Source organism: Eubalaena glacialis, chromosome 3, assembly GCF_028564815.1.
Source record: "Eubalaena glacialis isolate mEubGla1 chromosome 3, mEubGla1.1.hap2.+ XY, whole genome shotgun sequence".
NCBI lineage: Eukaryota > Metazoa > Chordata > Mammalia > Artiodactyla > Balaenidae > Eubalaena > Eubalaena glacialis.
This window is the reverse complement of record NC_083718.1, coordinates 22601628-22618898: the sequence shown is the minus strand read 5'-3', so window position 1 is coordinate 22618898 and position 17271 is coordinate 22601628. Positions and strand designations below refer to the sequence as shown.

The 17271-nt window shown below is 37.2% G+C and overlaps 1 protein-coding gene across 1 annotated transcript in view; it reads right to left on the bottom strand.

Annotated features, from left to right (window-relative positions):
* Positions 1 to 874: 874 nt before the first annotated feature.
* Positions 875 to 17271, bottom strand: part of FBXO28 (F-box protein 28) — a 28580-nt gene continuing 12183 nt past the window's right edge. Inside the window, exons 3-5 of the mRNA XM_061185343.1 lie at positions 15444 to 15582; positions 5103 to 5298; positions 875 to 3362 (exon numbers count right to left, since the gene is read on the bottom strand). Of these exons, the coding sequence (XP_061041326.1) occupies positions 2968 to 3362; positions 5103 to 5298; positions 15444 to 15582 (730 nt within the window). The 3' untranslated portion in view covers positions 875 to 2967. The remainder of the gene's footprint in view (positions 3363 to 5102; positions 5299 to 15443; positions 15583 to 17271) is intronic.

Here is a 17271-nt window from a genome sequence, read left to right as displayed (position 1 = left end):
TTTACAAAAAAAAAGTTGCTTCCAAAACCAGTGGCTTTAGACCTGATGGCACCCCAAATTTTTAAAACAGTCTGATTACTCTGATTACATTTGTGTTTGCCCCATTATTTCCAGGCTCTGTACATCAAGAGGAGCTCAAAACAAACAAACAAAAAAAACAGGTTCTATATCCTCATGTTCTAAAGTAATACGTAATTCAGAATATGTGAAAACCAAGCCAAGTCCACGTGGGAGATAAGCTGAGAATCCTGTTGGGGGTGAGGAGGCAGTCCTCTCCATTTCTTACGTAGGCCCTTCCACATTGTATCTCTTTATAGTATTGTACCATAATCAATTTGTAAGTGGGATGACTTATTAGAGAAGTCTCCTCTGAAAGACAGCCAAGGAAGATGACAGGAATACTTTATAAAATGTTGTTCTAGGACAACACAATATTAACATACAGCATTTAAATTACCGACCTATAATCCAGGGCAGGATGGTTTCTCTCTTGGGAGGCTAATTTACAATTTTCCTGTAACATATGTCAGTTTTAGGTGAAGGAAATATTTTGTGATTTGTTGAAACTTAAATACCGTTATACTACCCAAATGCAAGTATAACAGCTATCAAATGGGCCAAGGCAACATCCTAACATGTTCTAGCTAGTTAAGATTTAAGACTTAAAACAAACTGAACTGTAGTGCTTTATCTCCTAGTGTTACGCCACATTCGTGCATTAACAAGTGCAACTCATTAACCTTATGGGCAGATGACTACAAGTGTATACTGTAGAAATTTGGACTTTGAAACAGAAAATCTATCTTTTAATAGTGAGTGCTTATTATGGAAGCCAAATACTCACGTTAACTAAGACTACAGATACATTTAGGGTGTCCAGATGTAGTTTTAAAAGAGACCCAGGGAACTTTAAATAATTAACAACTATTAAAAAGATCATCTGAGGTTATATCCCTTTGTAAGCCTGTAAACATGTACTCTGTTACTTAAAAGTCTTCCTATTACCAGGAAAGCAGACTATTAAAGGCCATGAGTATTCCAGTAGGCCTCCTCCAAAGTTGTGACAATATGGCTAAATCCTATGATTAAACAAATGAGACCTGCTGAGAAAATGAGTTCCAGACAGGGACTTTTATGGATGACCTTGGCTGACAAATGTTTTTTGGAAATTGTTTATTTTAAAATTACCTTCCCAACAAACCATGAAACACTTGGATGTTATTTTATGGTTTTTCATTGAAAACATACTACATTGTAAATGGAGTTTCAAAGTTAGACAAAGAATTGATCAAAATCTAAGGACAATATTACGTAAGGACAATGTTAAAAATTGATAAGAAAAAGTTTCATTTGGTGAGGTTAATCTCAAGGATGCATAACCATGTCATGTTGGACAGATAAAAAAAGGTAGTGACCTTGTGCTTTTATTCAACTAAGGTACTTACCGAAACCTTAGGTTTTATACAGGTGTCAAACTCCCACCTGGAAAGGGATAGTATTCTATACTACACCTAAGTTTACCTTAAATAACTGAAGCCCAAGGCAACAGTTGTTTAAAAGAACTTAACAGGCAAATAATGACTACATAATTTAGTACATTAAAATAAAACTAGGACAGTAATAGTTGACTGTTTCAAAAATATACAACTGGGGAAAATAACCACTGTACACAATTTGGAGGTTGTTAAAGTGACCACTTAGAAGGTTGAACAGTGCAAGACATGCTTTTCCAGTTACAAGCTCAAAACAGGAGTGCAAACGAAATTAAAGCTTTTGTTTAAAGTTGCAGGATAAGGAAAGCTTGAAATTAATATTAAAAAGCTTCCCTCAGGTCATTCCCCAGAAATGAAATGATCAAAATGCTTTTTCATGGTATAATTTTCTTCACTGAACTTTCTTTCAATGGCAAAACTGCATCCCACAGGTTGGGTTCCCTACTTATACCACTGGTCATGACATTTGATCAATGAGCATACACAGTGGTGAGTAAGTAAGGAAGAGTACTAGTTGCCAGAAGTCTGACATCAATGTAAAGAATTTGGGGTTCTGCCTTAGCCAGTGTACCTGAACCCTAGAGAGAATAGATAAAGCAATGGGCTTTAATACTCTCTTATTCTTGTAAAACTGGAGGACAAATGGACATACAAATACCACCCCACCCCCAGAGGCAAGCTGTTGCGGTGGAAGATGTTAAGCGCTTAAATGAACTAAGATGCTGCTCTAAAAAGTGGAGAAGCATAGAGGTTCAAGATAAATACCAGTGCAAGAGCTTTTTAAGTGAGTTGACTAGGCAATGCATGCATCCATCCATGCAAATGTAGGACATGGCCCCAAAACTGAACCGAAAACATGTATATAACAACTGGGTAAGTCCCTTGCCAGTAGTTTATAAAAATATATAGTCAATACTGTAGAGGTCCCTTCTACAGCCAATACTATGGAAGTCCGTTTTAGTTACCCATTACTTCAATACCAAAAAAGCATTTACTACTTTTCAGACATTCCAGACAAAGGTCACTTATAACAAAAAGTCAACTTTTTTTTTAAAAACAAGATACTGTCCATTTAAAAAGTAGGTCTTTTCTTTCAAGTGAACAGGACATTTTATGTATTAAACTTAACTTCTAGTCTGTCGAGACTGGTTTAAGATCCTTATGTAATGTGCATATATGCAGAAACAAATAAACTTGCTTTAAACATTATCTGCACAGAAATAAAGTTAACTTCTCAAAACATGATAGGATAGGTCTGGTTAGTACAAATCTATTGCAAAATAAAAGGATTCTGTGCATCAGTTCAACCAGGAGAAGCGGGAAAAGACTGTCCCAAACCATGAGAGTTCAAGTTTACGTTGTGTTCTGAAAGCCTAGAGCTAAGGGACACCATGTTGCTCACAGTGTCCTGATATGCAGAACTGCTCAAGCTACGAAGTCAGGTCTTCCTCTGGAGCTAGAAGCACATTCTGGTTTACTTTCTATTCCGGAGACGTTTAGATTTCCTAAGAGAGTCTATGGCTTCTGCGGCCTTTTTGCGTTTCCGAGGAGACTCTTCATTCTGCCCAGACCCTGAGGAGTCTCCTACTGCACTTTCCATTACTTCTCGCAGTTTGCGTTCCAGCTCTGCCAACCGTGCGTTCTGTTCACCTATGATCTGGGTCTGCTCTAGCAGTTTCTGGTCCTGGTCTTGAAGCTGTTTCTGCTGTTCTTGCACTTTGGTGCGAAGCTCAGAAATTTCACGCCTGAGAACAGTCACCCCAGCACCATTTGTCTTAACCTGCTGCTGGAGTTTGGTAACCTCTTGTCTTGAAGGGTTTTGCTTGGAGAAGAGTTGCATTGTTGTCAGGGCTGCAGAAGGTCCTGGAACTGTGGAGAAATAGTTTAAAATGGTCAATCACTTAAAATGTCTCACTACCAGTAATACTTCATTAATTAAACTTACTCAAAAATAGAATATCCTTTATAATATCACTTCTGATAATTTCTTCTTTGCAATCTACTTGATCTGATGGATTAATCAGACACCTTGTCTTAACTATAAATGAGTTTGAATTCTGATTCTCATGTTCATGTGGCAATATGTGCAATGCAAGCAAATGGAGATGGGCATTTAATGGCATAAACTTGGATTTAAAATATTATAAAGCATTTTTAGGACCTAGTAAGAAAATATAAGTAGTAAAATTAGAGTAGAATTATTTCACACAAGCAAACATAAACATCTGAGTTAGAAGTACAGACCTATCATGTTCGCAAATCCTCTCTGCACTTAGTTATATGCAAAGGCTTCAACATTAGCCAAACGACAGGGGCACCATCAAAAAGTGGGTTACATCACATGTGATGATCAGGAAGAACTTCTGACATGGTGTAGGAAGGCTTTGGAACTATTCTGTTTTAGGAATAATAGAATGTAACATGGGCATAAAAATCACTATTTTAAACTAATAACCTACTTTTTTAAAACCCTATCTCCTGAAGCTTTTCTAAAGGGACCAGATGGATCCAACCACACCCTAAAACCCATCTTGCTAATTTTCTCCTTATACATTTAAATACTCAGAATATTTTCCTTGGCTGATGCATTCTTCCTTCTCTCTCTGCTTACCTTTAGCCAACTAACAAGGCTCAGATCAATTCTCACCTCTTGTGAAGTCTCAATCAGACCAGCAAACAATGATTTTATCTTCCTTAAGATTCTCTCTGCTACTCATTTGACATTTAAATGGACACTCCTTTAAACTATTTCTCTTGCCTACGATAATTTGAGTCTGGATATGTCTTACCTTATGAAATAATAAGATTCTTGAGAGAAGACACCATGTATTATACTTCATTTTAGTCCCCACAGGACGCAGTACAGTGCTGTGCGCATAATAGGTACTCAATAAATAACAGATGTGTTAATGCTGAGATGCTGTAAGCTTTATTATTAAATTACAGACGGCCACTCAGTTACCCCACCGAGTACTCCAGGGAGCTAACTAATCTGAACAAAACATTTTACTAAAAATTTGTTCCCAGATTTAAAATACTTGCAAGAGTTGGAGATACTGAACAATTCATTCTTTCAGTAGATAAGGACATAAATCTCTAGGATCCGACAATGTTCAAAACAGCCCTATGTACCCTGTCTCCTAAAGTAGCAGCCAGATACTCCAGGGGCTGAAATAATTAACTGGTTATTTCCATGAAGAATTTTTTGGGTTTTGTCTGGTATATTTGATTCTGTTATAGGATAATGAATACTAACTAGTCAGAAACATCAAAAAACATTCACATATATATAGCTTTTCACTCAGCAATTTGCTCTAATAAATTTATGCCAAGTTAAAAGTTGTGGATATGTACAAAGATTTAGCCACAAGATTGTTCTTCAGAGTGTAGTTCAAATACTGAAAATCTGGAAACAAATGTGCTTAACAGCAGCGGATCAGCTACATAAATTATGGTCTGTAGCCCAATCTGTCATTAAAAATTATGTTGCAGATACAGTTACAGACCCAGAAAAGTTAAAGATACACAGTTAAGTGGGGGGAAAAAAGCAAGTTACAAATCTATGTATGAACATTATTACAAACTGAACGTATTATAAACAAAAGATACCTGGAGGAGAGCCCATGAGTCTTCCCGATACATCTGATCCTGGTAATTTCCTCTTTAGAATTGGAACAATCTTTTCATCAAAGTATTCCATTGCCATGGAGGAAATATCCCTTAACTCTTGAAGTACTTCATGAGCTCGCTGAGGGGCTCTGGTAGAATTGACATATCTCAACACACGATAAATCTCATCAATCACCTAAAATAATGAGCTCTCATTAGCATTTTAGATTTTTTTTTTTTTTTAAGAAAACAGCTAAACAGGGAGCAAAGTGACTGCTTGTTTTGCAATTCCTATAAAGACCTACAGGTGACTTAACTGATATACTGACCACTGATAACATTACCATCTGTAACACATGGCTTTGGGCTTGTTATAATACTTTATACATTTCATATTTATATTTATTTAAGCATCTTTTCTGTACTGTACTGGTGCTACAGAATCAGGATGATTAAAATACAGCTCCTGCCCTGAAGGAAATCAGTGTAACTGGGGAGAGAGATGTGTAAAGAAGTGACGTAAACAGGGATATACAAATTGCAAAAGAAACTAGAAGACTAAACTAAGAGATTAGATCTTGCATGCAAGTAGGGGTCAGGGAGGGGGAATTACCCAAACCCATATTCTACTAATCCTCTGAACCTACTTCATTCTAGTCTGAATCTGTTTCCCAAAGCCCCAGGGACTCAGCCTGATTTCCTTCTCTCTTTCACACCGCCACTATGTGCTCTATCCTTGAAGTTTTATTTCTCTTAGACTTGCTGTGGATTGGAATGAGGTCTCCTCAGAGCCCACTTTCTTGTTATCACCAAAGGGTAGCAAGAGATCCTTTTTCATTTTTTTTTTTTAAATATATGATTAAGGAACAACTTTTTTTTTTAAATTTTATTTATTTATTTATTTATTTATTTATTTATTTATTTTTGGCTGTGTTGGGTCTTCGCTTCTGTGCTAGGGCTTTCTCTAGTTGCGGCAAGTGGGGGCCACTCTTCATCGCGGTGCGCGGGCCTCTCACTATTGCGGCCTCTCTTGTTGCGGAGCACAGGCTCCAGACGCGCAGGCTCAGTAGTTGTGGCTCACGGGCCTAGTTGCTCCGCGGCATGTGGGATCCTCCCAGACCTGGGCTCGAACCCGTGTCCCCTGCATTGGCAGGCAGATTCTCAACCACTGCGCCACCAGGGAAGCCCCTTTTTCATTTTAATAATAATTGCAATGGGGAAACACAAGGCATTCATACTTGGAGAAGAAAGCTGGCAATCCTGATTCCTAATTCTCTTGCTGGAATGGTAACTAAACCTTCCTTAGGCATTCTGCCCTCAGCTTTAATCCCTGAGAGGTCAGCCTTACTTTCTCCTATGGCTTCAGCGTACACCTGAAGATAATAATGCACATCTCTGAAGATCTCCAGTCTGGATGACATCTGTTCCAATGAGTCTTCACCTCACAAGACTTGTGGGTTAATCAGCCAAACCATTCTGTCACCGAAATATCTCAAACCACCTTGAATCCCACTCATTTCCACTACTGCATTTACCTAGCTGGTACCCAACTATGGAACAATCTTATAACTGGCCTTTTCTTCTCCTTTATTCAGGCTGCTGAGTACTGCTAGAGAAACAGAAAATCTTGCAGAATAGTACTAGGACAAATTACAGTCCTTAACACGTTCTAGACTCTCAGGGCAATGAGATGATCCTTGTCAGTCTAGCATCATGTGTGCTAAATAAACGTCAGCAAAATTAAACTGTTAGGATGTGTCTTTATCGTGAATCAGAGAAGACTTCACAGAAGAGGCCACGTCAGTGGGCCTGGAGAGATGACTAGGAATTGGCTTGGCCTCAGGTGGTGTATATGTAGGCAAATGTAATAAGAGAGGAGATATGCTAGTTTTGAATTACATGGGACACGCAGGTGATACTAGACAGGCAGGCATATCTGGAGATACAGGTTAGGAGATCAGGAGAGAAACTCCAAATGATGAAGAGGCCTCAGTAGCCAATGGCGTAACAGGGACTGACATTGCTAAGGGAGAAGATACAGAATAGGACAGTCAAAGGCAGAATCCTGATGCACTAGTGGTTAAGTGATACATTTATTTTTGGCATTACTACTAGATTATGGACTCATTCCAAAAGAAAATGACATTTTTTTTCAATAAAAATTTACTGAACTACCATGTTAGGAACTATTACGTATATTTAAAAAAAAAAAGAAATGAAGAAAAGAGTACTTTCTTTTGGGCTTAACAATTTAATTATGTGAACAAATCCTAACCCGTAAGCATTTACTGGTCAGGAGAGGCTTCTTTGACATATTTAAGGTAAAACTGAATGATGACGAAGAACTGGAAGATCTGGGAAGAAAAGCATTTAGGCAGGAATAACAATGGCAATGGCTTCAAGGTCTGAGTCAGTTTGGCTTGTTTAAGTTCAAGGGTTAGAAACATGCAACCTATATCTGTATCTCCAAATAGTAAAAATTTATGGAAGCTAGCATAAGCTCAATGCTTTGGAAAAAAAAAACCCTAATATTTATATGTGATTACAAAATGGTTAATTACAAAATATATAAGCTGAAGTAGTAATACAGTATTTTTTTAAAGGTACTTCATATTGACGGAGAGTCTATGTACTAGTGCTAGGATACTAACTGACCCACAGTAGCTCTGTGTTTATCAGTGTTTACATGTGTGTTATAAATCAGTACTGCGACGCTCCAGTATCATTTTATGCTGGCCTCAACGCCCGCATACTCCAGCTCCAGGTACAAAGTAACCATGAGCTCTTCGAACTACATCAAACCCTCTCTCTCTTTTTTGCTCAGGGTTTTTGCACATTATGATCTCTTTTCTGGAATGTTCTCCCTGCATATCTCCCCTACCTTCTCTAGCCCCAAATTTCTTACTCATCCTTGAGGTCTCAGTATCACTTTCTCAGAGTTAGCAGTCTTTTCTGAACCCTCTTTCAGTTTAAATCATGTTAACATCTTCATCAAATCCTTTATTTTACCTTCAGAATACACATTACAAGTTTTAAGTACGACATTTTTCTGTTAATGTCTGTCTTCCTATAATATAGTAAGCTCAATTAAAGAGACCATGCCTAGTTTCACTGTCGGATCCCCACAGTCTAGCAGTGTCTGGCACAGAGCAGATATTCAATAAACGTCTGTTAAATGAGTGATAAAGATGGTCAAATATCATAAATTGCTTAATATTGACACATCTAAATAAAATTGTTTAGGGACAAGCCACAGGGGTAAAGTCAATACAAGAATATGATTTGTAGAGGCCAGATTTTGAATATAAAGGTCACAGTTAACAGAATTTTTATTGAGAGGAATTTTTAAAAAATACATAATACTTGAAAGAGTATTTATCCACAGCTTTATTAATGGATCTATTTATATTATGTTTATGTACATAAATACTGGTAGACAGAAGAATATTTACAGTATATTTGAGCTAGACTAGAAATGACTGTTATAATGATTCAAGCATGAATAAAACATACATCTTATCCAATGCAAGATGACTTAGTGAAAGACCCATACACAGCAAAGGCTAGCTCAAACTGAGTAAATTCAATGTACAAGCAAAGTGCTGTGTGAAAAAAAAGTAGAGAGAAATAAGATCTGTTTGAGAGAACTGAGTAGGCCTAATGAAGGACTTGGCAATGAGAAATAAGCAGAACTTCAATGGGGAAGAGAAGTTTGAGCAGGAGAAGGGTATACATGACTAAAGGAGGAGTGGCCTGAGGAGATGGATGATGTGGATGGACACGTGATAGCATAGGAAATCAACATGTATGTAGTGCTACTATGTACCATGCCTTTATTCTAGATTTTTAAAAGAAATTTATTATGCAGTGAATCCTCTTCCATAACCCTGATTCTTCAGAATTTCATATCAAACTATCCCATAGGGATTACTAATACTAAATCACATCTGTAAACCAATTTGTGAAATAATCTTATCTTTACTGTATTCAGCCTTCTAAATATAGTGTGAAAGCAAGGTATCTCTTTCCATTTGTTCAAGTCTTCCATTAGGAAACAAAGTTTTCAAAGCTTACTATATAGAGGTTATTTTAGTTAAATGGACTCATCCATGTTTTCAATAAAATTAAAAATATTTTCTTTCCTCTGTCCAAAAGTTATAAGCAAAGGACAACGTGAAGAAAAAAGGACACAGCATGTTAGAACCAAACTGCTTCTAGCATTCAGTCATCAGTGGCTACAATGGCTTCAGAGGCACATATTAAGAAAGCATAGTATTTACCTGATTTTTAAAATATTTCATTTTCTGAGTAGGTTTAATCACTTTCTGAAAATTACTTTAGCAACAAGAATGTAATGTGTGAGTCTTGTGTCCAGTGTAAAGATCACAGGTTTTAGGCAGGTCACCTAAACTCTTTAATGGCTATTTGTACACCTTTCAAATAATATGCCACATGCCGAATCCTACCCAAGTTTGAGATAATAAAATAATAGTTATGAAAATATTTTTAAGTTTTAAAAAAGTATGGTAAGAAACCAAATGTGAACAACTATCATACTTCTAACACATGCAGTTTACTATATCATGCTTATGTTTAAATTGGCACAGTAATAAATGACATACTATGAATATCATTTAAGTATTTCTACTACTGTAGATGAGAGAATTTCTATCTTGTTTAATCTACGGTTTAGCAAACAAAGCTCCTATTAAAATACTGAACCTCATATGTTCTCATTTTCTGTCTTTTTGTTCCACTTGAGATTTCCTTAATTTTCCTTTCCGCCCCTTTTATTTAAAATTGTTTCTTCCATATTTGTAAATATTTCTTTATATGGCATGTGTTTGACTATATATTTTCTTATTTCTCTTAGACTATTAGTCACAGTTTCTTTAAGTTTTATATCCTTGTATTGCTTTCTCAAAGGTGTATTTTTCCCCATTTGTTTCATTCTGTGTTTCATATTAGTCTGGCAATTCTCTACTCCTTGCTTATACTTAAGAATGGAGCACACAGGGTTTCCCTGGTGGCGCAGTGGTTGGGGGTCTGCCTGCCGGTGCAGGGGGCGCGGGTTCGGGCCCTGCTCTGGGAGGATCCTGCGTGCCGCGGGGCGGCTGGGCCCATGGGCCGCGATTGCTGGGCCTGTGCGTCTGAAGCCTGTGCTCCGCGGCGTGGGGGGCCGCGATGGTGGGGGGGCCGGGCGCCGCGTTGGGGGGTGGCCCCCGCTTGCCGCGACTGGAGGGGGCCCTCGCGCAGAGGCGGGGACCCAGCACGGCCATAAATGAATAAATAAATAAATTAAAAAAAAAAAAAAGAAAAAAAAAAGAATGGAGCACACAAAAAGCTCATCAGAACTCCTAGTTATCCAAGATGGTGGGAAAGGTGGGGTATAGGGGGATAAGAGCAGGGACCTAAAAAAAAATCAATGAGAATAGATTGATTCTTCTTTTTTCATTTTAAAGGTTCATGGACTGTATATATTTACTTGGGGACCAGCATAGTGAAAGGAGGAAATGCTTCCAAGTAATAGATATTTTTAAGAATGTCTTCACATTAAAACCAATTTTAAAAGGAACAAAAACACAACATTCTGGAAGCATTAGGTAAACTCAAATTGAAGGATATTTATTCCTCAAAATAACTGACCTATGACCTTCAAAAATGTGAAGCTCAAGAAACACAAAGTGTAGGGAATTATTTCACATTAAAGAGGATTAACAAGTCCATGTGTAATCCTAGATTGAATTCTGGACGCAGAAATAAGAATAGTTAGGGGGACTTCCCTGGTGGCGTAGTGGTTGGGGATCCGCCTGCCAATGCAGGGGACACAGGTTCGATCCCTGGTCCGGGAAGATCCCACATGCCATGGAGCAACTAAGCCCGTGTGCCACAACTACTGAGCCTGCGCTCTAGAGCCCGTAAGCCACAACTACTGAGCCCACGTGCCACAACTACTAAAGCCTGCGTGCCGCAACTACTGAGTCTGCGTGCTGCAACTACTGAAGCCCGCGCGCCTAGAGCCAGTGCTCCGCAACAAGAGAAGCCTGCCCACTGCAACCAAGAGTAGCCCCCTCTCGCCACAACTAGAGAAAGCCCACACACACCAATGAAGACCCAATGCAGCCAAAAAAAAAAAAAAAAAAAGAATAGCTAGGAAAACTATTATTGGGATAAGAAATGAAATTTAAATACAGATTACTGATTAGATAAGTGTATTGGATCAATGTTAAATTCCCTGAGTTTGATATCTGTACTGTGGTTAAGTAACAAAATGTCCTAGTTCTTAGGGAATACACTGAAATATTTAAGAATATAGGGTCACAGTAGCTCCAACTTACCTTCAAATGGTTCAGAGAAAAATAAAATACATATGCAGAGAGAGAATAAAAGCAAATGAGACAAAAGGTAAATAACTGCTGACGTGGATAAAAGATATATGGGAATTCCTTGTAATATTTTTGCAATTTTTGTGTAAATGTGAAAATGCATCAAAACAAAAAGTTACCCCCCAAAAAAGGAATAAAGAAAGTGACCACCACCAGTTATTCTTCACCAAAAACGTTAAAAACAAACCAATAATACATAATATGTAGATTTTATGTTTGTTCAGGGAAATCTAGCTTCACGATCTTACATAGTCATTTACACTGTGAAAACACTGATTTTTGTGTTTCAATAAGCACGAAAGGGTTACTGGGGCTGTTAGTAATGGTGAAGAGAAGAAATTATTCATGTCTTTTTTTCATTATTATATCTCCCAGAATGGTTAGTTGGCCTCTACTCACATGTGTTTTTCAGTATGTGTGAACTGCTGATATTGACCAAAAGCTTACTATAAAAAGTTTGACTTCTATATGTCAGACAGAAGATCTGAGAAATGTATACAGGAATAAGCTAAGAATCTAAACTTTAGTTCTGAGAAAAGATGAATGCAACATCAATGTAGTGGTCAGAGTCTGCAACTATGGCCCTAATTGACCTGTGCCTATTTTTGTAAATAAGGTTTTTATTGGAACACAAGCACACACCCATTCATTTACCACATGTTGTAGAATCACGGCTGTTTTTGAGTTGAGTATTCATGACACAGACCATGTGGTCCACAAAGCCAAAAATATTTATTATCTGGCCTTTTACAGAAAAAGTTGGCTGATCCCTGCCATAGCCCATAGTGGCAAACTCCCAACTAGTCTGAAATCTTTAGATAGATTTTCTTTTAATGCCCTTGCTATTAGTATGGTTTCCTTGTCAAGAGACTACATTTTAAATCCCTCCAGTGAATAAGCCTTAGGTTTTCACTGAGTAGAAGGGCAATGTTCTAGCTTGTTTAGAGTTGGAGAGGGGACCTATAGGTTTAAATCATTCTTAAATATAGATTCTCAACCAACCTTCCTGTTTTAGCCCCATTTTCAGAAATGCTTGGAGCTTTCAACCTAGAATTTTCTAGAGGTTCAGTTGTGCATACTGGGTTGCCTCTCAGCTTCCCCCACTCCCAGTTGAGGAATTAACTTTCTCAGTTCTGCTAAGTCAGTTACCATTTATTCATCTACTCTCCAGCTTCCAAAATTCTGTTGCTACTGTCTACTTTCTGATCTCATTTTCATGGGTCTTTATCTTTTATCCTTTTAAAAATTAGATCATTTACTCCACTCCACTGACTGGAGTTCTGGGAGAAATTAAGAGGTAAACATATGTTTAATCTTCTATCTTCATCCTGCCATTTAATTTTATGAACAAATTCAACTGTTCTTTCAGAGAATAATTAAAAGAAAAAAATTTTCCCAACTGTTAGTTTAAAGGTCCAAAATTCTGGTACATATCAGGCAATCTAATTTAAACTAATGTGGATATTACCCAGATTCACTTAAGTAACTTGTGAAAAGTAATTTGTGAGATGAAATCCCTACTGGAGACCTGAATTTTAACAAAATGGATATATTCTATACAAAACCACAAAAAGAGTTCTCTTACAAAGTGTAAGAGCACCGGGCTTCCCTGGTGGCGCAGTGGTTGAGAATCCGCCTGCCAATGCAGGGGACACGGGTTCGAGCCCTCGTCTGGGAAGATCCCACATGCCGCGGAGCGACTAGGCCCGTGAGCCACAACTACTGAGTCTGCGCGTCTGGAGCCTGTGCTCCGCAACAAGAGAGGCCGCAATAGTGAGAGGCCCGCGCACCGCGATGAAGAGTGGCCCCCGCTTGCCGCAACTAGAGAAAGCCCTCACACAGAAACGAAGACCCAACACAGCCAAAAAAATAAAAAAACATAAAAATAAATAAATTTAAAGAAATTGCCAAACTATTAAAAAAAAAAAAAAAAAAAGTATAAGAGCACCTGAACTTTTAAGTATAACCCGGGAGCAAGATCCTGGAAAAACCAAGAATAAATTACTATAGAAATCACATACCAAACCAAGATTATATGCCAGACTGAAAGAAAATTATTTTATAGAATGTCTTCACTTAAGGATGTGAAAATTAATGCCACATCCTTATGTTCTGAAGATAGAATGTGAAAGTTTAAGGATGAGAAGTTCAAAAAGGAACAATCATAAAACAACCCAAATACTGCAAACTGTGTAAGTTAGCAGTTTAGATTTAGTCTAAGCTAAAAAGTAACAGCTACATAAAAATAAAAAGTAATAATCTGAGTATACAGTGTTGTTTTAGGCAAGGTATAAGCTATATAGATGGCACTTGTAAGAAAGAGAAGAAGCCAAGGTGATAATAAAAACAAAAATTATTTGTTTTCTGGGGGTTGTTTTTCCAGTCAAGTTCAGATTTGTAGGAGAAAAATAAATCAGGATAAGATCTTTGGAAGAAATGGGTACTATGAAGGAAAAATGGAAGACTTTTCCACTGCAGGCAAGGTAAAGGTCTCAGTTAAGAAGCTGTCCAGAGCAAATGCCCAGAGTGATACACATCAGCTTGAAAGCTGAAGACATTCTCCATTGCTACCACCTCAGTTGGTACTAGAATTAAAAGCAAAAACAAGTGGTTTCCAAAAAACCAGCAGGACTCAACTGGATTTAACTTCATTTGTATAGATAATAAGTATCATTCTAATCACATGATCCTGATAAATTAGAACAAAAGATGGGCATTCTGCAAAGGTCAGGTACTAAAATATCTTTGGCTTTGCAGGCCATATGGACTTCGCTGCAAACTACTCAACTCTCGTTAACAACTGACTGAATTGTCTCTAAGGTTATGAAGCTTGGAGATGCGTGTTAACTATTCATAACCTTATGAGATATGCAATAAAAACTATGAGGCTACAGGAGACAACCTATTCTAGTTCAGTGAACACCCCAGGAACACCTAAGAGTTAAGGCCTATGAATCAGACCTGGATAAAATCTGGCATAAGAATCAGAATCTAAAGTTTCTAACTGGTCACCCTTTTATAGTACCGTACAGAAGCATCGGTAGCTAATATGAGGAAAGTGCGCTATACCAAAGTATACTTTAAATAAGAAACAGGACTCCTCCGGCTCCCAACAAACGTCACAGAAAGTTGAAAATGGAGAAAGTACATTAAAAATATTGCCAATGTTAATTATCTATGGAAATAACAAAAAGAGAACATTCAAATTTTACTAGGTATTAATTAGTTCCAACCATGTTAAGGGAACCTTTTGCCAGTATCAACTAAGTAGCAAAATGACCTTTAATTCTACCTCCATCTCTTTGACATAAAAAGATATAGACATTATTTCATTCTGAATTTACACTCAATTCAAGAAGCAAAATACTAGTGAAGGTATGAGTAGCATGTTGAATGCTGGGATCTTTATTAACTTAGTAACAATAAATGTACCACAATATACTTATTTCTGTGTTAAACAGCACTATGACTTAGCTCTGAGTATACTGTTACACAGTAATTATCTATTCTTGTCAAATCTGGAAGGTTGTAAGTTGTCTTCATGAAACATTTCTCAAACAAAACCAAACCAGCTTGTCTTTCCTACTCCACCTCCCCCAAATTATAACAATCTTGAAGACAGGGACAATACCTATCCTATTCATTGCTGTATCTCTGGCATCTTAACAAAAAGTAAAAGCGCAAAATTGTTTCTTGAGTATGAACCCTTAAAAAGCTTTTCTAAAGAACAGTAGTGCTTCTACAGTATATTTCAAAATCATAATTTTAAATATAAAGATCACATAAATGATACATATTTATATGTTACTGCACAGAAGCTAAACAAATCCATTCATAGAAATACATTCGAAGAAGTAGAAATAATTCTATTATTTAAAAAATCACTCTGTAACTTTATAATAATTTAGTTTACATAGTGCAATCCAGCTGTTCTAGGTAAGGGATTCTATTTTACCTTTCCTGGGATGAAGCAACAGAGATTGGAGTCCACATACTTCATGAAAGTCATATTTAAGAGAGACAGCCTTGTTTCAACAGCAGCGAGGATGTCTGCATGACGAGCTAATGAATGGTTTCTCCTCTCTGACTCTCTTCTACCAAAAAAAAAAAAAAAAAAAAAGGCAACCATTAAAAGAAGTACTGTGGACTACAATGTTAACCAAACAAAATGCCTTAATGTAAGTCTAACATTTACACGTTAATTTAGAAATCTACAATTGGGTCATAATTTGTTTAACTGTAATGATAAATGAATCACTATGTTTAGAAATCCTTGCCAAGGATTAATCCAATACTCACTGATAAAATATTTGAAAAAAAATAGTTTTTTTTTGTTTTGTTCTTTGGCTTTGTCAAGCCTAATGGCTATTAGAGAAATTAATGAAAGAATTACACATGGACATAAAGACAAGAGACCATCTATTTTTGCCTATAAAATCAGCTCATTTAAACTTTTAAACAGTTTTATTGAGACATAATTCACATACAATAAAATTCACTTTTAAAGGGTACAATTTAGTGGTTTTTACTATATTCACAGTTGTGTTCCCATCACCACTATCCAATTTCAGAACATTTTCATTATCACAAAAAGAAAGCCAAGGGGAAGCTGGGATGAAGGGAGAGAGGGGCATGGACATATATAAACTACCAAATGTAAAATGGATGGCTAGTGGGAAGCTGCTGCATAGTACAGGGAGATCAGCTCGATGCTTTGTGACAACCTAGAGGGGTGGGATAGGGAGGGGGGGTGGGATAGGGAGGGAAGGTGGGAGGGAGACACAAGAGGGAGGGGATATGGGGATACATGTATACATACAGCTGATTCACTTTGTTGTACAGCAGAAACTAACAAGACATTGTAAAGCAATTATACTCCAATAAAGATATTAAAAAAAAGAAGAAAAAAAAAAAAGAACGCCTGTAACCATTATCAATCACTCCCATTACCCAGCCCCTGGCAAGAACGAATTTACTTTCGGTTTCTATGGATTTGCCTATTGTGGACACTTCAGATAACTGGAATCATAATCATAATATTATGTGGTGTTTTGTGTCTATCTTCTTTCAGTTGGCATAGTTTTCAAGGTTCATCCATGTTGTAGCACGTCTCAGTAGTTCTTCATTCCTTTTTATTGCTGAATAATATTCTATTATATGGACATACCATTATTTTGATTATCCATTCATCTGTTGATGGACCTTTGGGTTGTTTCCACTTTCTGGCTATGATGAACAATGCTGCTATGAATATGTGTGTACAAGTTTTTGTGTAGACATATTTTCACTTCTCCTGAGTATATACTTAGGAGTGAAACTGCTGGGTCATTTGGTGACTCTATGTTTAACTTTTTGAGAAACTGTTTTGTAAAGTGGCTGCACCATTTTATAATCTCACCAGTAACATGTGAAAGTTCCAATTTGTCCACCTCCTTCCCAACATTTGTCTTTTTAAATTTTAGCCATCCATCCTAGTGGGTGTAAACCAGTATCCCATACTATTTTGATTTGCAATGCCCTGATGACTAATGATGCTGAGTATCTTTGATGGGCTTTTTGGCCTTTAGTATATCTTCTTTGGAGAAATTTCTATCGAATCCTTTGCCCACTTTCAAATTGGGGTTATTTATCTTTTTATTGTTGAGTTATAAGAGTTTCTAATACCATCTGGATATAAGTCCTCTAACAGATACATGAGCTGCAAATGTCTTCTCCCATTCTGCAGGCTGTCTTTTCATTTTCTGGATGGTGTCCTTTGAGGCACAGAAATTTTAAACTTCGAT